The sequence below is a fragment of the Nerophis lumbriciformis genome, linkage group LG11, assembly GCF_033978685.3.
Source record: "Nerophis lumbriciformis linkage group LG11, RoL_Nlum_v2.1, whole genome shotgun sequence".
Classification (NCBI taxonomy): domain Eukaryota; kingdom Metazoa; phylum Chordata; class Actinopteri; order Syngnathiformes; family Syngnathidae; genus Nerophis; species Nerophis lumbriciformis.
This window is the reverse complement of record NC_084558.2, coordinates 9,437,552-9,461,733: the sequence shown is the minus strand read 5'-3', so window position 1 is coordinate 9,461,733 and position 24,182 is coordinate 9,437,552. Positions and strand designations below refer to the sequence as shown.

The 24,182-nt window shown below is 41.6% G+C and overlaps 1 protein-coding gene across 1 annotated transcript in view; it reads right to left on the bottom strand.

The window, feature by feature from the left end:
• trrap (transformation/transcription domain-associated protein) overlaps positions 1-24,182 on the bottom strand; it is a 160,084-nt gene that overhangs the window by 123,016 nt on the left and 12,886 nt on the right. The window contains exons 12-26 of the mRNA XM_061967445.1: positions 21,648-21,786; positions 21,212-21,290; positions 14,437-14,671; positions 14,030-14,366; positions 13,860-13,957; positions 12,085-12,279; positions 11,800-11,991; positions 9,583-9,748; positions 9,237-9,493; positions 8,847-9,047; positions 5,980-6,131; positions 3,648-3,847; positions 743-960; positions 468-665; positions 97-357 (exon numbers count right to left, since the gene is read on the bottom strand). Of these exons, the coding sequence (XP_061823429.1) occupies positions 97-357; positions 468-665; positions 743-960; positions 3,648-3,847; positions 5,980-6,131; positions 8,847-9,047; positions 9,237-9,493; positions 9,583-9,748; positions 11,800-11,991; positions 12,085-12,279; positions 13,860-13,957; positions 14,030-14,366; positions 14,437-14,671; positions 21,212-21,290; positions 21,648-21,786 (2,928 nt within the window). The remainder of the gene's footprint in view (positions 1-96; positions 358-467; positions 666-742; positions 961-3,647; positions 3,848-5,979; positions 6,132-8,846; positions 9,048-9,236; positions 9,494-9,582; positions 9,749-11,799; positions 11,992-12,084; positions 12,280-13,859; positions 13,958-14,029; positions 14,367-14,436; positions 14,672-21,211; positions 21,291-21,647; positions 21,787-24,182) is intronic.

Below are 24,182 nucleotides of genomic sequence, written 5' to 3'. Positions count from 1 at the left end.
GATCACATACTTTATCACGAAAATCGGATGGTACTGATCAGTGGCAGATCGATCGGCGCATCCCTACTAGAGATGATTAACAATTCCACATTTTACCTCTTTGTGTGGCTCCATTATGACAGTGACGCTCTTGCCAGTCACCTGCGCAAGCACCTGCAGGGAGTGCATGGCCTGCTTTCGAACAGTTGAGTTGGGTGAAGTCACCTCTCGGACGAGGTCATGTGTTACCATGTGGAAAGACTTGTCTTGAGCAGCCTGAAGTTCTTCACTTTTTTCTTCATCCTTCAGTGGAGTAGCGCAGCGCACCAGCAACTGCTCCAGGGTGGTCTTAGCCATAGCAACAGCTCCATTTGATACCTGGGTAGAAAACATTTCAGTTCATAATGTTAAGTTATTCAGCACATGACTATACACTTTAGACTGAATCAGAGAAAGTATCACTGAAGCATTTTCATAATTCTGCTAACCTCTCCTGTGAGGTCCATCATGACAAATAACAAGGCCTTGAGAAAGGTGAGCTGATTCTGTAGGACCCAAATGAGAGGCCATCTCTCCATCAGGAATTTGATGGACACAACTCCACCAAGTTTGGCATACCAAGCCTGCTCATAGCAACAGGCGCAGAGACGTTCCACAATGTAGGAGAACAGAGGAAGCTGACATGCCTGCAGGTGGTCAAAAAGGAAATCATTGTCATTTTCAAGCAAAAGATTTTCTGTTCAAAACCGGCACAAGGACTTACCCGTTCCTTGGAGCCAAGGATGATGCTGGCCACATCAAAGATAACAGCCAGGGAAACCTCTCCTATCTTACAAAGTTCCTTCTCCTCATAAGCCATGCATATAGCGATGGCGTCAATCAGAACCAGTGGATCCATGCCCTTCGATCCATTCTCTTCACTGTGGAACATGGCTGTGCTCGGCTGACTCCCAAGCTGGTAACATGGCAGGAGGAATGGACCTACAAGAATACAAAAATACTTTTTAAATCTTACATCACATTAAAAATATTTATTGTGCACTTAGGACAACAGTTCAAACATATATTATAACAATACAATAAAACAGTTTTGTTGAAAGGAACATATTTTACATTTGGGGTCTAAAAATTTAAGAAGAACGATTTTCTTTAACAAGGCTGCAGCTATCAATTATTTGATTAATTAGTAATCAAATAATATATTGATTATTTTGTGTGATTAATATAGCACTCGGATAAAATATTGTATTGCTTCAATGCGTATTTTAGGGAAAATAGTTTAAATAAAATAATTTTTTTGCTTGACATAAACTTCATTCTTTTCTTTTGATAAATGCACATCAACAACATTGAAATTGCACTTTTAACATGCTTGTGTTAATAAAAAATGAAAACAAAAACTCTCAGGTGTTAGCTGCCACACAGATCATCGCACCCATACACCACCGCTTTCATGTGCATTCTATTGTAGCGACCGTGACAAAACTATGTTTGTGTAAGTGAAGTTACAGCCACTTCATGCGGTCAAGAATTAATCAGTTTTCATTAGTTACACTCCTTAAAGGGATTAACGAAAATTGAAGCAACAGAATATAAATCAAAGTTTTTTTTCTAATTAAATTAATTAATAAATCTTTGCAACCCTATTTTTCATTGTAATATTTACAGTGGAATTTTTTTTCTGCATTTACCGGTAACCTAGGACCAAATCTGATAGCGCGGTATTTTTAGTCCGAATGGCGGTATACGGTATATACCGGTATTTTAAAGTGCTTAAGGTTGTCTCAGTGTTTTACGGCTAGATAAGCAGTGTTGAGTACTCTAATTATTTGTGTTGTAAGTAGTAACGTAATGTGTTGTTTATTCTTATAAAGTAATTAATTAGCCGATACTATGTCAAAGATATTTTCGTTCATTTTGTTCATTAATGTTAGGTTTATGGCCTCACGCTTGCTTACCTAACATAATGAAAAATTGCGATTTAAATGTATATAAAAAAATTGTGCAGGCGTACTAAACGGATTCTCCTCAAGCAAGTCAGAGCTTCTCTTCCTGTCATTCACACACTAGTGACTTGAAGAGATGCAGAGACCCACTCAAAAAGAAAGTTTCTAATTTCAAGATAATGTTGGTCACTGTCATGAGTCATCAAAGGCCCAACAGTTATATATTATAATATGATATCCTTTGCACACCTCCGTCCATTTTTTTAATGTTTTAATTTTGTCTTGAAAAATTGTTGCTCATAAACTGGTCTTAAAGGGGAACATTATCACCAGACCTATGTAAGCATCAATATATACCTTGATGTTGCAGAAAAAAGACCATATATTCTTTTAACCGATTTCCGAACTCTAAATGGATTAATTTTGGCGAATTAAACGCCTTTCTATTATTCGCTCTCGGAGCGATGACGTCACAACGTGACGTCACATCGGGAAGCAATCCGCCATTTTCTCAAACACATTACAAACACCGAGTCAAATCGGCTCTGTTATTTTCCGTTTTTTCGACTGTTTTCCGTACCTTCGAGATGCCTCGTCGGTGTGTTGTCGGAGGGTGTAACAACACGAACAAGTTGCACTAGTGGCCCAAAGATGCGAAAGTGGCAAGAAATTGGACGTTTGTTCCGCACACTTTACCGACGAAAGCTATGCTACAACAGAGATTGCAAGAATGTGTGGATATCCTGCGACACTCAAAGCAGATGCATTTCCAACGATAAAGTCAAAGAAATCTGCCGCCAGACCCCCATTGAATCTCCCGGAGTGTGTGAGCAATTCAGGGACAAAGGACCTCGGTAGCACGGCAAGCAATGGCGGCAGTTTGTTCCCGCAGACGAGCGAGCTAAACCCCCTGGATGTCTTGGCTCACACCGTCCCTTATGCCACCGAAGATGATCAAGAGAAGAATATCGACCCTAGCTTCCCTGGCCTGCTGACATCAACTCCAAAACTGGACAGATCAGCTTTCAGGAAAAGATAGTGGATGAGGGTATGTCTACAGAATATATTAATTGATGAAAATTGGGTTGTCTGCACTCTCAAAGTGCATGTTGTTGCCAAATGTATTTCATATGCTGTAAACCTAGTTCATAATTGTTAGTTTCCTTTAATGCCAAACAAACACATACCAATCGTTGGTTAGAAGGCGATCGCCGAATTCGTCCTCGCTTTCTCCCGTGTTGCTGGCTGTCGTGTCGTTTTCGTCGGTTTCGCTTGCATACGGCTCAATAGCTTCAGTTTCTTCTTCAATCTCGTTTTCGCTAGCTGCCTCCACACTACAACCATCCGTTTCAATACATGCGTAACCTGTTGAATCGCTTAAGCCGCTGAAATCCGAGTCTGAATCCGAGCTAATGTCGCTATAGCTTGCTGTTCTATGCGCCATGTTTGTTTGTGTTGGCATCACTATGTGACGTCACAGGAAAATGGACGGGTGTATATAACGATGGTTAAAATCAGGCACTTTGAAGCTTTTTTTAGGGATATTGCGTGATGGGTAAAATTTTGAAAAAAACTTCAAAAAATAAAATAAGCCACTGGGAACTGATTTTTAATGGTTTTAACTCTTCTGAAATTGTGATAATGTTCCCCTTTAAAGGAGAGAAGTAGTCTTCTATTCAGGCCAATATGGTATGAATAAAAAAGGGCAAAAAAAAGCCTTACCACACTGCTGCGCCACAGCGACCATGGTGTAGTGGCGAATCAAGCTGGCTACAAAAGGCAGCGCACTGGGCCTCAGGTCTTTTATTACCGCCGACATGAATGCTCCAGTCAGGGCCTGTTCAAAAGTCCTGCGGGCAGGCGTGTCCTGTGCCTTGTAGCGATGCGAAATGATAACATTGGGGATCCACTTTTCTGTGAAGCTGGAGGGGATAAAAAAAACAATGAAATAGCGGATGTAAAATTAGGGAACAGCGACAATGAACAATGTTCTTCATTACCAGCTTGTACTTCCAGACACAGGGTGGAATATGTCATTTCATTAAGCCTAGAACACTTGCTTAAGGGCGAATTATGTTATATTATTAAACCTTTCGTAATTGAATGATGATTATTGGGATACCAGTCGTGTTTCATGAGTAAACTGCAGTTATAGCTGCTTGTTTTTGTTGACAAACATACATAACAGTAACAATATAATGAGCAGAATAATGGCATCTTCTAAACAGGGCTTTTGATTCACACTTTCCCTTGTTTGTTTGCTCTTCAGCACCTCTGCGGGTGTCCCCTGTTGGTATTTGTTATTTACAACAGCTGAAGGCCACCGAGCCGCCGTGTTATTGAGCAGCTGTTAACTCCATGCTTGAGCTTGTGTTTTATAATGCCACACGCCTGGGGTAGACCTGATGGATGGCTTCATCTAATTATTGCCATTTAAAAGGCTGCACATTGGAGAGAGGGAGGGTTTAGTGTGAGGAAAGCAAAGGGAGTGTCATTGTGGGCAAGGTGGAGGGTGTCATCATCATAATGGCATGGCTGTCAGAATGCCACAGCGATTGACCTTTTGTCAGTCACTGGCCTTACAACACTGAGTGGCTATATTTAAAGTGACATAACCATGGGGGGAGGGTGATGAAAGCATGAAAGAAGGAAGAAGCAAAGACAAAGATATGAGGACCGCGCAAATCAAGATGTCTGACAGTTGGAGGCAGTGCCCCCCCCCCCTCCCCCGATCATAACTGACACACTTCATTACCCCTATAGAACCGTGCAGACAGACACACTCGCCTGCGTGTTTAATGAGCGAAGACGGGTGAAAAGGGGCCAGGGTGTAGCGTAAACAAAAGGACAGTCAATTAGCCCCTGCCCAGGATCAATGATGGTAATGTGACTAACCCACCCCACAAGAACACCCTGTCTGTTCAAAGCACGTTTTCTGGCTCAAAGGGAAGCTTGACAAGAGAGTTGGATGTAATTTGCAATACAATCGGTGGGACGGAGTGCGCCTGAAGTTGGGCCTTCTCAGCAAGCCTTGACTGATGATTAAAGTGGAAACTAGGACGGGTTTTAAAGCAACAAGCAGTAAAGTGATTACTGATTGTTATCTAGCACGGTGCATGTTATGCAGGTGCGGCCTTTGGGGTTGGCTGCATGGGCTCAAGCCCCTGTTTCTGAAAAGCCCCGGATCTAAATTTTACGTTTGAGTAATGTGCATTACCGGAGTGTAACAGAGAGACAGCCTCCCTCAGCCTCTCCTGAAGAAGCAGTGTTTTAGCAGCCTGCTATGATAAATCATTGGAAGTATGCAAACATAATTAGGAAAGGTTTTTTTTAACAAAAAATATCGCAACAGATAAACAACACTAGCTGTGATCATTCAAGTCTGGTGAAGTGTCTGATGTTACTTTGCTGAATGTTAGCTTACTATCAGTAAAGTTATGTACAAAAAAAGTGAATGATGGAAAGCTATTACATACTGTACGTGCTATAATGCATGAAAGTAGCATACGCGGGGTGCACACTTCTGGCCTGTAATTCCAAGTTGGATAAAGTTGAAATCATTTTAATAAGTTGTGACTCAAATTTCCATGTTGCCATTAAACACACCACAGCGTGTAGGCTTGATATTGTTTTTAACTCCCCTGTGCCAGCCCGGGGACAAGCCACCGCAAATAAGTCACGCTTTAGAGACGAAACTTGCTTAGAAAATGGCAACTGACATATAACAGTGCGATTTATGTGAAGTTTAACAAAAAAATCGGACTTCCCCTATCTTTATACCGAAAATGAAGGCTACACCACACATGGGAAGAATCCAGACAAGCTTGGATAATAATACTTTTGCTTCATTAAAGCATTTTAATTAAAAGTGTAATAAGAATTTGAATGTTGAGATTCTGTGTAATTTGATTAAAAAAAGCACAATTTTTATTCATTCTTTTGCAAATGCGACAATAATCAATCACTCATCCAGGCTACGTCCTGGATATTCTCAATCCTAAATCCGCCCCTGATGCTACGTACAGTGCTGTTTTACAGTGTGATGTTTGCTTACTTGGGATGAGAGAGAAGCTGATAAAGAGCATGTTTGTTATCGTCCAGACTGGTCATGGCAACCAGGAAACACTTAATGACCTCCCATGCCTGTCGTCTGTAGTAAGGTTCTGTGTTGGCACTCTTCAGACAGTCCAGGGCTGTCTCTATAGCCTAGAATTGAACAGAGAGCACAATTAGAAATCTATTTAAAAACATTACCAGTGTTTCCTCTACATAGGAAGTCTCAATTGGAAAATTGCTTAAATCTCTCAACATATCAATTTGGGAATGTAATTGCAATTTGACAGCAATAGTTGATTGATGCGCAGGAAGTAGCAGATGTGCCATCTGGCTGCGCAAAGGTCATTGAGATCTCTATATTGTGGCTTGTAAGAGTAGTCAAAAAATGAGCAAATAATGCCATGAACAGTAGGGGTAAATGGATAATATGATTACACCTGTCACATTTCCATTGTAAAATATAGAACATTTCCCAAGAGAATTTGTAAAAATAAGGGATTTTTATTTTCATTACAAATCACCATTAAATCAATCATATAAATACATTAATAAAACAGGCTCTTAATGGGACTGGAACTCAAGTCCCTTGACTCTCAACATGGTGTCACTAACCCCTGAGCTGACATGCAATAGGTTGTTAGCGTGCCTAACATCATATACGGTAATACAATGATATAGAATATTGATACTAATAGGCATAGGGCCCACGATTCCCATTTTGTATGAAGTGTATATAAAATGTCAATTAATGAATGACAGGGCATTTTATATGAAATGTTTAGCGCAAACGTATTCCTCACACACACTCGTCCCTTAGCTGCTACTCTTTCGTATTGGAGGAGTTTGCGTGTCCCAATGATCCTAGGAGCTATGTTGTCCGGGGCCTCTATGACCCTGGTAGGGTCTCCCATGACAAACAGGTCCTAGGAGAGGGACCAGACAAAGAGCAGCTAAAAAACTTTTATGAAGAGACAAAAGCAAGAATCGAGGTTCCCCTTGCCTGGACGCTGGTCACTGTGGCCCCCCTCTGGAGCCCGGCGCTCGATGGCGAGCACCTGGTGGCCGGGCCTTCCCAAATGGGGCCCGGCTGGGCACAGCACGAAGAGGCAACGTGAGTCCTCCCTTCAGTGGGCTCACCACCCAATGGGAGGGGCCATACAAATCGGGTGCCGAAGGCAGGGCCCTTGGTGGTCCGATCCTCAGCTACATAAACTAACTCTTGGGACGTGGAACGTCACCTCGCTGGGAGGGAAGGAGCCTGAGCTGGCGCGCGAGGTATAGAAGTTCCGAAGGTCTTGTTCACGAGTGAGGGAAGAGTGGACAGTGAGATTGACAGGCGGATCAGTGCAGCGTCTGCAGTGTTGAGGGTGAGATAGGGTGAGAAGCTCTGTCATTCGGGAGGAGCTCAGAGTAAAACCGCTGCTCCTCCACATCGAGAGGAGCCAGCTGAGGTGGTTCAGGCATCTGGTTAGAATGCCCCCCGAACGACTCCCTGGGGAGATGTTTAGGGCAGTTATGACCAGTAGGAGACCACGGGGAAGACCCAGGACACGGTGGAGAGACTATGTTTAACAGATGGCCTGGGAATGCCTCGGGTTCCCTGGGAAGAGTTGGGCGAAGTAGCTGGGGAGAGGGAAGTCTGGGCTTCTCTGCTTAGGCTGCTGCCCCCGCAACCCGACTTTGGATAAGCGTAGATGGATGGATGAATGGTATTCCTCACAAACTCACTAGTCCTTCAGCATTAGCCCTTCTTTTGTAAGGCAGAGGTACTGTGCTCGAACCCTGGTCAGGGGGTTGTTTTAGGAAGGATTAACATTTTTATTAGTTTTAATGACGTTAAAAGAGTTTTGTTGCACACGCAAAATAAAATATTGAACTAGATCTTTCCAATTAATTTGTTTTAGTACAAAACCTGCATCAAATTAAATTCAAGTTTGAATAAAATGTATGAAATACCTTTCACATAAATTGTAAAAATGTGTTGTAAAAAAAAAAAAAAAATTCTGCTTAGGGCCCCTGTCCCCTGGATAAAAGTGTTCCAAGTGAGAAACCCTGTAATGTTGCGTACATTAAAATACAATTAATTCTGGGCTCTTTTACGGTGCTTGTGGTTGAGACATTTTTCAAGATGGCTCACATTTACTTCTCAGACATTCAGAAAGCATGAGGTGTGACCAGTTATATGGTCTTCTTTAGGTTAAGATAATAGGTCTCCTATTTTTCAATCTATTTACACAAAGTTTGGATTTTTGACAGAAATGTCTTCGCCGTTATCTTCTTTTGTGATACCAAGTGTTGCCGAGGCTTGAGTCAAATTAACGGAAAGAAAAATCTGGGAAAAAAACAGGACTGGGAGAAAGAAGGATGCTTATAAACCTGACATAGACAAGTTCTCTAAAACAAAAAATATAAGACACACAAGCAACAAAAATCAAACATGAGTGAAAATTCAATCAAGAGCTAAAAAGAAAAAGTACATTCTAGCAAGATCTGTAACATATCACCTTACCTTAAGGCAATTTAAACTGCTCACATTAATGTCATTTGATCTCTTTGTCTAACCTAATTGCAACTGAAACTCTGTGATATGCAATTTAAACCAAGCAGTCTTCAAACCCGACGAATGAAATTTGCAGCATGTGAGTGTCGCTGTGTGTGTGTGTGCGCGTGTGTGTGTGGGTGAGTAGCCTGAGCCTATAATAATCACCAGTGAGAGAAGCAGCCATTACTGCGAGAAAATAATCCTGTCATAGTGGACTATACAAGATTGATGATTACTGACTAGGGATGAAGAGGTGGATTTAATTACTGCTAGCAAACACAGAGCAACACACTAGACTAAGAAAACCTGCAGAATGTTGGTACCTTCTCCATTGGTAGCTGTATTGACGCTTTGCAGTCAGTGAACTCGGCCTTGATGCTGGGCCCTTGCACCTCAGTCACCACGTAGTGCAGCCTCTGAGACTCTTTCAGCATCTTCCTGTTGCTGCCACCAAACTTTCCCAGGACCCGGTACGCCACATGGGAGATGGTCTCAGCCGGGTTACGTAGGGTACGCCACAAAGCCTGGAGCACAGGAGAGGAAATATTTCACAATATATAAGTAGAGAAAAAAAGATGACGATGATCTAGGTTAGTATTATCATACAAAAAAGGGGAAACATGCTTGTTTATGTCCATATCCTACCTGCAGATATTCCCATTAACTACTTACAGGCAGATATGTTAACAGGCAGTTAAAGGTCAACTCCCTACCTGCATTAGCTCAGCCCTGACAGGCTGTATGTGGTCGTACAGGAAGTCCGGCTGCAGGTTGTCCACACACAGCTCCAAGGTGCGAAGGCCCTGGCTGACCAGAGTCTGAGAGCCATTGAGGGCAGACACCAGAGGATCCATCAGCATGGGCAAGTATGGAAGCAAGGAGCTGAGACGCACTGGCACCGTCAAGCACAACTCTACAAAGAGGTCCTTCATATGCTGCTTGTGAAGGCCACTTTGCAGCATGTTCAACCCTAATGGCATAAGAAATTGAAATAATCAAGAAGGGGAAAAACACCTATGTGAGTGAAGTATGAAATATACAATTTTTTAAATATTTTACCTTGCAGCAGGTTGGGTAGAAGAGGCAGGAACTCTTGATAGAGCAGGTCATGGCTGCCCCCACCGATTGAGCGGAAAAGAGCCCGCAGAAATAGGAAGTAGTTGTAAGGCTCCTTGGCAGATTGGGCCAGTTCCATTGAGCTGTTCACAATCTTATGGAGGTGTGGCTAAAAATAACAAAACAGTTTTAATACTTGTGACAACAGCGGTGAGGGTCCTTTTGGCTCATGGGACTCCGGAGGCAGCAGATAGGTACAGACAGCCCAAGCAATGTGCAGCTTTGGTGGTCGCAGAAGAAGAAACCCAGACATGCAAGGAGTTTGGGTAAGCCATGGAGATCGATCTCCGGGTGGCTTCAAAGCAATTCTGGACCACCATCCGCCACCTCAGGATGGAGAAGCAGTGCACGTTCAACACAGTGTATGGTGAGGACGGTGTGCTGCTGACTTTAACTTGGAGTGCTGTGGATAGGTGGAGGGAATACTTTGAAGACCTCCCTAATCCCACCTACACATTTTACTATGAGGATGCAGTGCCTGGGGACTCTGTGGTGGGCTCTCCTATTTCTGGGGCTGAATTTCCCAAAAGTACTTAAAAAAGCTTCTCAATGGCAGGGTTCGAAGGGTGAATGAGATTAGGTCTTTTCAAGTGTAATGAAGAGTAGGCTACGCCAAATAGTCAAAACCTCGGGTTGAGGAAGAGCAGTGGGGTTTTCGTCCCGGTCGTGGAACAGCTCTATACTCTCTGCAGGGTCCTTGAGGGTGCACGGGCGTTTACCCAACCAGTCTACATGTGCTTTGTGGATTTGGAGAAGGCAAATGACCACAGCCCCCTGGAAGTCCTGAGGGGAGTGCTCAGACAGTATGGTGTATAGGACCGCCTGATTGTGGCGGTCCGCTCCCTGTATGATCAGTGTAAGAGCTTGATACGCATTGCCAGTAAGTTGGACCCGTTTCCAGAGAGGGTTGGACTTTGGCGCAGGGCGTTGAGGGGATCCGGTTTGGTGGCTGCAAGATTAGGTCAACTCAAGAACCGGTAATACGGCTCATTTACAGGAAAAGTAAGCAAGCTAGCGCACTAATGGCTGGCTAGCAATCTTAAAAGCTAAGATGAACACAAGAGACAGTAACGTCTGACTCCTTAAAGGAACGACACTCCAATCTAAATGTTCATAAACGCATTGAGCAGCTAAGATATTCCAATTGTGCACTTTGAACCTACAGGCTGTGCTCTGTTTGGACACATCTCACATAAATTTAATGTGCAACACACGTTTTGCCTTGATCATTGAAAGAAATACACTACAACATTTACAAATTAAAATGGAAGAAGATAAACCTCTTTAAACAAAAAAAAAGTGTGGCTCTTAGGAAAACAGAACAATATTCAATAGTTTTCTGCCAAGAACGTGTATTTGTGTCTATCTATTGATTGATTTTAAATAACATTGGCCAGGCTCGGGATCTTTCTGTGTGGAGTTTGCATGTTCTCCCCGTGACTGCGTGGGTTCCCTTCGGGCACTCCGGCTTCCTCCCACCTCCAAAAACATGCACCTGGGGATAGTTTGATTGGCAACACTAAAATTGGCCCTAGTGTGTGAATGTGAGTGTGAAAGTTGTCTGTCTATCTGTGTTGGCCCTGCGATGAGGTGGCGACTTGTCCAGGGTGTACCCCGCCTTCCGCCCGATTGTAGCTGAGATAGGCTCCAGCGCCCCCCGCGACCCCGAAGGGAATAAGCGGTAGAAAATGGATGGATGGATGGAATAAAGATTTCAGTGTGTGTATAAAAACTTTTTGAGCACATTCAAGAATACTGTGATAATAATAACATGATATACCATTTTCATGTCTTTACACCCCATCACGCACTATTGAGGGTTACATTGAGCGAGGTTGTATTCAAGAAGCCCCGGAATTATGAGCATCAAGATTACAAAAGATGGTTTTTGCACGTTCTTTTTTTTTGTATCATTATGAGAATTTGTTGTGTATCGTATTTCTTCTTATTAAATATTTTACTTGATTATCATTTAATTTATACAATTTAAGTATTTCAATTACTAGTCTGTACAACTTGAAAGTCACAAAATTTCATAAGAATAAAAAGGTTTTTCAATGTTTTTAATTTTTTATGTACCGGTTAAGGCACCGTTTAAAAAAAAAAAAATTGGTGATAGAATCGATTCATATGTAAACGCTACCCTTTCCTTCAGCTCACCTTAAGCATCTGTTCGTTCTCAGCAGCAAACAGAGATACTGATCCAAACACCAGTTTGAAGAGCTTGAGATATAAATTGGAGAGTTCCACATTGGATCCCATCTCTGGAAGTCTTTCAAGAAGATACTCCACTAAGATGGTGGCAAATAGAGCCGATGTTGACAAGTTAGCCAAGAATGAGTTGGCCACAATCTGAGAAACAAGTTAAAGAATCCAAGTCATTGTTGAAAGTGTTTTTAAATGACACATATAATAAAATATATTATCTTTAATTGCATGATGTACCTGTAACGCGTAGTTCTTGGAGATCCTCTCCACCATGTACGGAACTGTAGTTTGAAAAATCTCCTTGAACGTGAGAGGATTCATCATTGTGAAGACCCCAGCAAAGTGCTCTAGAACCTCCTTCTCCTCCTTCATGCGTACTGTCTGGCAGTTGGCCACTCTGATGTATGTCTGCTGGTTATTGGCAACCTGCACCTATTGACAAGACATCACAGTCTTTGACAATAATTTGACTTGATTATAAGGTATATTTTCATTTCATCATAACATATACCAAGAAGTACAGCATTAACGTGGATATAAAACAGCTATGAAGACAGCCCCCTTTTTTAAGACCTGTTACCGTATAATTTTAAAAGACTACTACATTCTACATGAATATGAAAGTTTAGTTTAGTTTTTATCAAATATTTATTAATAGCTTATCACATTATGAATGAATGTTTTTACTACTTAAATGTTACCAGTTTTAACTGTGGGATTATTTGGCTATTATTTTTATGGCTTTTAATTTATTTTAGGTGTTTTGGATGTACTTTGGTGCCTTTCGTGAGTTCTATGTTTTTTGTTTATTAATCCGTGCAGCACTTTGGTCCACTGTGGTTGCTTTAAAGTGCTTTACAAATACTTTTTTTGATCATGTTGTATCGGTGAAATAAGTTTTAGGATATCATATTCATTGAACCTCGACACTTGTTTGATGACTGCTACAGTGCACACACTTATCTCAAAATACTGCTCAAAATAATTATACAGTGGTACCTCAACTTAAGAGTGCTCTAACTTATTTTTAATAGTGTTTTGAGATAACAGCTGCCTAATTGTTATGCTTTAAGTTGAAAGCAAAAATTTTAGTTACAATCATCCCCATCATTAGCCGAGTTGACGTTGACAGTGAACCCCGTAAGATTCGATCAATACATCTGGTCTTACTCGCTGGCATTAGTTTATTGCTAGAGATGGACATAACTTTGTTTTTCCAACCATAAGAAGGACGGAAGTGATTATGAATTACAGGGCTGAAAAGAAGAGGTGGATGATATAAATTGAATTAAAAAAATTAATAATTAAAAACATGACCAAGCAATTTTGCATCATTGCTAGTCTGCACAACACTGTAGCGGATCAAGTTTAACACCAGCCAAGAGTGTTAAAATAATATCTAAACGGTGGACATTTATCCATGAAAATAGGGAGAAGCTGCCGATGGTTTTTTTTGGCGGAGAAGCAGCAGGAAGGAAATATCGTAGAAGTCCACTTTCCAAGGTAAATGCTGTACATTATTACATTAGTTCATAAAACCACTCTGGTCGTTTTTATTACATTATCTTCTATTGTTTTATACAATGCTTCTTATCTAAAAGGTTATTTTTCTTTTTATAATGCATTTTACATGTCAAAATTGTGGTGTTTTGGGAGGGGCAAGTACCAATTAAATTGATTTCAATTAATTTCATTGGGAGGCATTGATTTGAGATACAAGTGTTTTGAGGTAAGAATTCCGTCACAGAACCAATTTGTAAGTTGTACTACTCTCTTAACTGCTGCTACTGTATGTTGTTTCCTTATTTGCACTGCTGTGTGTGAGTGACAGGAAGAAAAGCAATTATTTGCCTGGGGAGGAGTTATTTGGTGCCCCCACTTGTGTGAATCTATAGACCCAATATATAAGATTATCATTTCCTAAGCCTTTTTTCCCCAGAGAAACACATCTTTTATTCGGATCAATACGGTAATTAAAACAAAGTCAACGTTGAGAGGTTCTCTCATGGTACCTGATAAATGTCCAAGGCCTGCATGGCATATTTGACCAACTTGATGTAGATCTGTGTCTCTTTTGGCTGGAGCTGCTTGTTAGGAATGAACTGAGCCTCTGTTAAACAATAGCATGATTAATTATTGTCTATTTATTAAATGTCCAACACATTTCTGTCTGTCCTCTCACCTCCGGGGGCTTTGCAGGAAGTGATGCCCCATGTGATGGTCTTTACTCCGCACACCAGAGTCTTGACTAAGCTGCGGCAGTCTGACACCTGAAACGTCTGCTTGTCCTCTTTGTCACTTGGCCGGTCAAAAGAGGCTGCAGGGGGTTGAGGGGTACTAGTAACGGGTGTGGGAGGGGCAGGAGGCGGAATGGCAGGGGTGGTGGAAGGAGTGGGTGTGGCTGGTACTCCTGGTAGCCCACCTGGCTCTACCACGCCCATCTCCGACTGGGGTTTGCACTTCTTGAAGATGGAGACCAGCTGGTAGCGTGCTATGGTGTGGAATTTCAGCACAAACACCTGATGGGCACAAAAACAGCAGAAAAGAGCTCAACATCTCTGCATCACTTTGCAACTGAAAATGATCTACCTCCAGCATCCTCATGAGAATGTCTCGGCCATTGCCATTCTCCTGCTCGGACTTTGAGCGAATGCAGTCCACCAGATTGAGCAACAGCTTGCAGGACATTGTCTGAATATTGCTCGGAAGAGATTCATCGTCGATGTTCTTGGCAAACAGCTGCACAGCTAAAGATAAATCCGTCAAAGGCAGGTTCTGACGAACATGGTGGACCAAGTCTGCGAGTGTGCTGTAGGCCAATGGTCTGGATAAGAAGATACAGAAGATGAAGATAGAAAGAGATTATTAAATTGTATTTAACCGGATATGAGACCCCGAAAAAGTCTGAAAAAAAGGGGCTGTATTGTATTTAATGCTGTAAAGCGATTTAAAAAAAACTGAGCAATTAATTAGGATCCCCTGGGAGGAGCTGGATGAAGTGGCTGGGGAGGAAGAAGTCTGGGCTTCTCTGCTTAGGCTGCTGCCCCCATGACCCGACCTCGGATAACGGAAAGAAGGATGGATGGATGGAGAGATTAATTGATTACGATCTGTGGTCAATCTAATTAATCTCGTTTTATTCTCAAATAAAATGCTTAGAAAACTCTTTATTTTTAGTTATTTTCATTTAAATTCATTATATTATTGTGGTAGATCCAATTTTTTTAGTTTATAACCAAAAAAGGTGGCCTTATAAATGCATTTAGTGTTTTTAACATACTTTAAAAAATGCAGCCTTTGCCATTTCCTAAAATAAAACATTGGGTACTCTGCAGAAACTCTGCAGAAAATATCAAAGTTTAGAAGATATGAGATTGCATGGAATTTTTTTCTGTCGAAGCACAACCACATTTAGCCGGAATGTGCTTTATTAAAGCACAATATTTTCTGCCTTTCGTGGGTCATATAGAATTATGTGACAGGCCAGATCTGACCCCAAACCAAAAACTAAACCAGAAATAACCTAAAACAGACCAACCACAAAACACAAGAGTGCAATTTAAACATACAAAAGTCAGAAAAGTAGGATAGGGCCGTTTTAAAGTGATGACATGCAGAAGAAGAGCAAGAATTTGAGCTAATAATGACTGATATTGAAAGTCCTCACCAGGTCTTCCCTGCTTTGTTTCCTCTGCAGTGCTAATTTGAAATGACAGTTTTATAAGTGAAGTGGTGGGAGGGTGGCGGGTCAAAGAGGTTTGAAAATCAACCTGCAGGGAAATCTGCCCTCAGGAGATGTGGATGAACATGACAAGTTGACAGGGCGATCTCAGATTTGGCCAGCCTCCCTGAGAGGGGCCTAATTAACATGCAAACAGCCACTTGTCTGAGCAATCACCCACCAATGTAGATGGAGGTGACACTTAAGAGATCAAATGATTGTGACATACAAAAAAGCAGTAACATAAACACACAAACTGCTTAGCCCAGAATTGTTTATACAATTGCCAAGACCGTGGAAAAAGACTATAAGTAGGCAAAACAAGTCTTTTACTCCCCATTTAAAATCATTGTATAGGAAAAACACTAAATTGGCCCTAGTGTGTGAATGTGAGTGTTAATTTTTTTTTTTTTTTTTTTTGTGTCCTGTCCAGCTTCTCAGGCAAATCATATAGTTGATGTAGATGCCCATGTCGGCTGTTCAGATTTACTTTACAAAAGAGAAGTGTAGGATACTTCTCTTGTTGCCTTATTTGTATTTGACTTTATTAAATGTATTTATATTATCATTTAGTGCAGCCGGGCCGGAGCAGGAGGGGATAGAAAGAGAAAAAAAAAGAAGACAGAGGGGGAAATTGTGGGGACAAGAGGGGGATTAGACAGAGAGACAAAAACAACAACAGCAAACAACAACAACAACAACAACAATAGAGCGACATCAGCAAATATGACATGTACAAATATGATGGTAAAAGTAATAGCAAATAAGCAGTTAGCGAAAAATAAAAAATAATACAGAAATGACAATGAGCATTATTACACTACAAATGGATCAATACAAATACCAATAGAACTAGCGCTATTGATAATGAACAATACCAATAATTTACCTTTATTATCAACAATACAGTTGTTTAAATGCAACAATACATATACGTAATGATAACTTGAGATACGAAAGAATGCAGAAAAATGGAGGGGGAGAAAGAGAAGCAACCTACATTAACCTTGTAGATTGTTATAATCACAATAGGTTAAGCTTTGTCAGTGTGCCATGTGTTATACCCAGTTTACCCTAGGGCAACAACGTTAATATATGTTTGATGAAACGTGATTATGTGCATGAGTGTAAGTATGCATATGTACTTGTATATGTACAGAATGTGTATATGTGTTTGTACAATGAATGTATATGTACAGAAAGTGTATATGTGTTTGTACAGTGAATGTATATGTACAGTATGTGTATGTGTATGTTTGTATATTGAATGTGCGTGTGGATGTACGAACATTAGGTAGGTAAATATGTACTGTATTTGTGTATGTATGTGGGAGCGTAGGTACCTATGTACGTATGTGAGCATATGTGAATTTGCATGTACAATACATTCGACTCCCAGAGTGCGTGGGAGCCAGAGCACGGCCCCATCACCCCCGAGAGCCCAACCCACAAACAGTAGGCGTGGTGCCCAGGGAACCAGGGACCACCGCCCCCACGCAGCCAAGCCGGCCAGCGAGAGGAACCCCAGAGCCCGGCCCACCGTACCGCCCACAAGGGCCAGCAGCAGGCCGCAGACAGACGCACCCGGCAGAGGACAGGGCACGAGAAAAGCAGGGGACAGCCAGACCCCAAGCCAGCGAGAGACCACACCCCACACGGGCAGAAAGGCGAGACGCCCCGCCCGAGGGACCCAGAGACCCCCCGCAACCGGACGGGAAGACCGCCCCCGCCCCACCGGCAACCGGACCCCACGAGCCCACCCCCCACCCCCGGAGAGCCCGGCGAGGCCAGCCCCCCGGCCACCCCACCCAAATCGGCCGCCGCAGGACCACCCAGGCACAGGGCCACGGGAACCACCCACCCCACCCGCAGGGACCCCAACGATGGAGATGGAACAACCAGCAACCGCCCCGCCGAGCCCCCCCTCTGAGGGAGGGGGAAAATTAAAAAATAATATTAATAAAATATATAAAAAAAATAAATAAATAAATAAATAAATTTAAAAAAAAGAATTAAAAGAAGATCACAGACATGCTGACAAACAAGGTCACTACCCCAGCAACTGGCCGACTCGCAGCACCTCGGAATACCTTGCAGCACCAAGCTACCACAATAGACGCAGGGACTAGGCCCAACAGGCCCCAACCAAGACGGGCACCCGGAAGGGATGGACAGCGGGACCCAGGAGCTCCAGACACGCAGTTCGGATGCAGTAGCCTGAGGCGTCGACCCCCGTCTGACAGGCAGGCCCAGAGCGTACCCCCAGAAATATACATACATACATACATATATATATACATACACATACACACATACATGTATACATACCCACACATACACATATATACATATACATACACATATGTACACATACACATATATATACATACATACATACACACACATATACATACATATACACAGTTCGACAGAAATCACGCGCGCGCGCTGCCACCAGTCACAACATCAGCCACACTCTTGCACCAGACCCAGCAGCCACGGGCGCCCACACCACAAACAAACGGCAGCAGAAACAGCAGCCGCAATAACCCCAGACAGCCAGCACCAGCCAATCAAATCAAAGCGATCAAAAAAAAAACTGCGACCAGCAACCACACGCCACCAGGACCACGGAGACCAGCCGGCGCCAGCCCGCCAGTCAGCCCGAACGCCAACACGCAAACAAGAGACACCAACACCCCCCCCCCACCAAAAGGCCCCCCACCCCAACCCAAACCCGCACAAACACACCACCGCCCAAACAACCGAGACACAGCATCCAGACCAGACACGGGGGCTGCGCCGCCACCACATCAAGTCACCAACAGAGACCCCACAGCGCAAGGTCGGGCCACACGGGCACGGACCCCACCCAACAGGAAGTGAGACCCGCCACACACAAATAAATAATAAGATTTAAAAAAAATAATTTTTTTTTAAATAAAATAAAATAAAAATAAGTAAATAAAAAAAATAAAAATGTGAGTGTTAATGTTGTATGTCTATCTGTGTTGGCCCTGCGATGAGGTGGCGACTTGTCCAGGGTGTACCCCGCCTTTCGCCTGAATGCAGCTGAGATAGGCTCCAGCGCCCCCCGCGATCCCGAAAGGGACAAGCGGTAGAAAATGGATGGATGGATTTTCAAAAGCACATGTGTCAAAATTCAGGCCCAGCATTTGAAAATCAACGTGCATCCATGGCAAATTTCAACAAAGAAGGAGCCCCAAACTAACCTCAACAGCAGCCTCTATATAATGATTATTTATACACCATGTGTATTATTGTAATTAACTACAGAGGCCACAGTGGTAATAATAAGATGCAGTGCACTAATCATTTTACAAGGAGTGTCAGATCAAAAGTAGCAATGCATAAACTGCAATTGGCTAAAAATGACACCACTTTACCTATGTACTTTAACTTTAACTTAACTATTAAACCCTGTCTGTACAAAATAACATATTTAAGAAGTATGATAATGCAGTCAAAAGTGATCATTTTACCACCAACAACAACAACATAAATTGTTCACATAAAACACATTAACCAGCTGTAAAGCCATAAAAAGCAACCACAGACGACTTGAACATAACACCTCTGTCGTTAATATTATGATATATTCAATCAGCGCACTTACACGGACTCTAGGAAACAACGCCTGTAGGGGATCGTTTAAAAATCCTATTCAGCACATGATCTTAAAGAGGTCATGTTATGATTTTTTTTCTACATTTAAAACACTTCCTTGTGGTCTACATAACATGTAATGGGGGTGCTTTGGTCCAAAGTTTGCATATATGATGTTTAACAGACCATCTTCTATGTGTCTCTTCAAAATGTGTTGTTTTGTGAGCGGTCTTCTTTACGTGCCAAAGCCCTCCTCCAGGCCAAGCCCCCTTCGACTCCATTCCGTCAGCCATGTTTTCGTTTTAGCGCTTCCATATCAGGTCTACTGACAGCTATTAGTTAAAACTATTGATCTACTTTTTATTAGAAATGGCAACAGTGGAGGATTTTAGCATGCATGTGCATGTACGAGCCAGAGTGCCCTAGAACAAGAGGATAAAGAGAAAGAAGGAACTTTTTGACTACAGCTGGATAAAATGGTTCTGCTGCCACACTTCCATACATTTTCAGGGGTTAAGGGGATCCCAAATACACAAAAACAGTTACAAACAGGAGTAGGAGTTTTGTCCACTTGCCTGATAGAGTTTGACAACGGATTCTAGTAACTGCCAGTGATGGGCAGTAACAAGCTACATGTAGCTAAGATACGTAGCTTAACTATATTCCCAAAGAGAGAAAATGGACTGCAATTCCAGGCCAAAGAAATGCGAAGAAAGTACAATGACCATACGGAGAAAATCCTTTATGATTGGTTGGTGTTCGTAGCATTAAGGACTGGCCCCTTAGAGGCAAGAGAAGGTGGGTCATCGAAACCAGGAAGCAAAATCATAACAGACACGCACTCATGTTACATGACGACAAGGCAGTCAGAGACCCCTCGCGACCCCGAATGGGACAAGCAGTAGAAAATGGATGGATGGATGGATGGATTAGATTTTTCCTTTAGTGATGAAGACAACATCCACAAAAATGCGCCTTATTTTGACAAATGTATGCGTTTAGAGAAAAACAATGCCCAAAACCTTAGTTTTTAATTGTTTAAACCAAACCCTAACATAAAACTAAACTGCCCTCTTCATCCAAAACATCCAACACAAATTTAGGAACACACATTAAGGTGAGTTGAGTTTATGAAAAGTTTTACTGAACATAACCATTACCAACTGTTCCCAAAAAACACACGTCATTGTTTTTTTGTCAAGATATAGATATACTGTTTTTTTACTGTAGGCAGAGAAAATGAATAACATTATAGGGGTGGGCCAAAGAAAAGGCAAACTAAAATAAATACATACAGTGGGGTGCGGGGACCCCAAGAGTTAGTTGTAGGGTGTCCCCAGCTAAATGACAGATAGTTAATAGTAATTGACCCTTATTGGGTCCATTTGTACACTCTCAGTTACATTAACATTGATATTATACATGTGGGCCAATAGATATAAATGTCGTTAAATGTAGCTTTAATGTAGCAAGCTACTTTTGACGTGTAGCTTGTAGTGCAGTTTGCTATAATTCTCTGGGGATAGCATCCCCTATAGCTTATCCACATTTAACCGAGAGTGACTTGTAGCTTGGCTTACTACAATTTCCAAGTAGTTTGCCCATCACTGGTAACTGCAACCCTACTTGAGCAAATAGTAAAGGGGTGGGCAAGGTTCAGCTTGCGGGCCATATACTGTATAATAATAATAATAATAATAATAATGGATTAGATTTACATAGCGCTTTTCTAGACACTTAAAGCGCTTCACAGAGAAGTGAGAACCAATCATTCATTCACACCAATGGTTGTCGTTTACATTTGTAATTCAGTATTTTTGGCTATTTTTTTCTAAAACATGGGACATGTATTGAAATAGTCTATAAATAGGTTACATACAGCATACAAAATACAATTTCATTTTTGCTAACACATGATTTCAGCTCTTTTGCTACTACCTTATGTCATTTCCAGCCAAGAGACACGTATTCACCAAATAAAGATGCATTACTGAAAATTAAGCACATTCAACTTACCGAAGAGTTTCCCGAGCAGTGTAGCCAGAGCCAATGAGGATGGACTCATCAAAAAGTTTATCCATGCACGGTATAAACTCTGCAACAGAAAAAGATACAGTACATTTGTGGACTTTGCAAATACTTTACGTCCTGACATCTGAAACAGTAGTAAGCAAATAGCAACTCTCGTCATCCTTTAAAATGCATCTCAGTAATCCCCTGATGGATATGAAGGGGCTAAAGATTTTACAGCTGTCTTTGGCAGCAGTACAAACACATTGAATAAATGTGGAAAAAAATCTGTTTAACTTTTACAGGCTAGTTTATACCAGAGAGAACACCTTTGACTACAATATGCCTTTAAGTTAAGTGTCGTCCAGATGTCACGCTACATAAAATACATTTGCAGGTTGTGTGTGCGTACGTGCGCGTGCGTGTTTGTGTGCAAACATACGGCTGCGCAGGTCAGTTGTGAGAATATGTTTGGCCGCGATGAGAAGCTCCTTGCGGAGGTGAGCCGTCTCTGAGGGGCAGTTGGTAAGCAGCTGCAGCATGCCCTTCACCATCTGCTGGGAGTACTTTCCTACCAGCTCCTGACAGGGACACACACACACAAAGGCAGTAGCAGTGTATGACTAAATGCAAAACTAATTGTGCAACAACCAGTCAGCTTAAACGAATAAATGGAAAATCATTCAAAAATGCTCATTTTGTTTGATATCGTTTTTACACAGGATGTCATCAGGTTGTAGATTTGCATTGCAAGTACAGACTACATGTTACAGCAGCAGAAAAAATATTATTATCATCATCATATTTACCCAAACATAGGACAACCCTGACACTACTTTTTCAAGACCTGCTTTTAGAAAAATATATTTTAGACAAAATTATACATATATATTTTTTAAAGGTGACCTATGATGACCTTTTCCTCATAACTTATAGTCATGTTAAACAATGCCAAAGTGTCAAATCATAAGGTTCATGCATTTGAGCGTGAGCTTGCAAGCAATTTTGGATGCCTCTGAAAATTGTCTTTTGCAGTCTTTTTTACAGTAGGAAATTTGTGATATGTAATATAGATCATATCATGATTTTTTTCTACATTTAAAACACTTCCTTGTGGTCTACATAACATGTAATTGTGGTTCTTTGGTCAAATTTGTTTCATAGATTATGTTTTATAGAACATCTTCAAGTCGCTTTCTGACCATCTCTTCAGAATGCGCTGTTTTGTAGGTGGTCTTTTTACGTGGCTCCACATCGACAGCGTCTTCTCTCCGTCAGCCATGTTGTACTGGTAGTTTTTAGCACTTCCATAGCAAGTCTGCTGACAGATATAAGTTAGAACTGTACGCTACTTTGTATTAGAAATGGCAACAGTGGAGGATGAATGCCCCACAATAAGAGAATAGAGAAAAAGAAGGATCTTATTGACTATAGCTTCGGCGCGGACTACAATGGCAGATGCGCACAAATTTTCGGGACTTATGCAAAACCTAAATACACATCAGCAGGTACCAAGAAGTTGTATTCACCGGACGTCATGTCCCGCTCATTAACTATGTTAGACTCGAAGTGGTGGACCAGCGAGGGTCTTTTGTCATAGCATTCTAGCATTAAGAAAAATACCCTATGCTTGCATTGTTTTAGGCTGTTGGAATAGGACAAATTGCAAAAAGGATAAAAGTTTTTTCAGAGTTGCTCGAGAGGTAATTAAGAAGGGCAAAAAAAGTCCAACATTTTACAAAAAACGACGAGAAACGTGTCACACACTCCAGACAAAGGGAGCATAGTTGAAGAACGCACAAGTTTGCAGTGATCACTTCGTTAAAGGTTTGTTTGATATACTTTTAACGTTTAGTATTTGGCCATTTGAGTATTATATTGTTTTTGAGTTCTTAAAAGACATTTTTGCAACAAATGTTTCGTAATTCACCAACTCGGCGAGTCAAAATAAAATGAATCAAAATGTGAGAAAAACTTAAAAGAGTTAAGCATTTACCAAAGGCAGCAATCATAAATCAAGTTTTCAGCACTTACACAATGTTAAAATCTATAGTTATATTTTCATTAAAACGGGGGAAAACGTGTACTCGTAACGGCGCGTGCAACAAACATGGTTGTAGACGCCAAGTTAAATCATGAAATGCAACCTTACTTGAGCAAAAACCATGCATGACTTATTTAGGAGAGTTTTGATACCATTATCCTTGAGTCCTTGACCTAGCCACCCACAAATAAGTTGTAGACCTCCATGGTTTTCCAAAGTTTTCATTTGTTTTATTGTGTAGAATGATGTCTTGAGCACCAGATAGTTTGATGTCTAGGGACACGACCGACGGATATTCCTTGAGATTACTCGACAAATCTTTTTTTTGATAATGTAAGATAATGACAGAACAGCTGCAGCAAGAACATGCTGTGACCGCCCTTGATTTTTTACTTGTTAATGGAGTAGGGATGTAATGGTAAGCGGTATAATGATAATTTGCGATAAAATCCGGACGGTTAGTATTAGCGTCTAATTTTTTAATGACCGAAAACCCGTCATTTATTAATGCATTTTAGGCAAAACAAAGTCAGGCGCATGTGCACTAGCGTCATTTGTCTTGATAACCATGGCGGACTAACTACACAGACTTTGCTCGGGAGATTTCCCCTCGGAGTAAACGGAGCCAAGCGCTTGGTTTAACGTAATTTTCCCTCGTTTTCTGGCGTGGGCTTAAGAGCGCACTGCTGTGTTTTAGATAGACAAGTGTGGACAATATTGGAGACAGACGCACTTGTCCCCACACTAAAAGTATACAGCAAAGGACAAAACCTATTTGATGTTGCTTTTATTTTCTCAATACAGCGTCCATCAACTGCTGTGACTGAGAGTTAATGAGGTGAGGAAAAATATATCAGAAGATGTGTAGTGAACGTTGTCAGAACTTGTTTATAAAGTCTTTAGTTTGTTTACTGGGATGTTCACTCGTCCTTT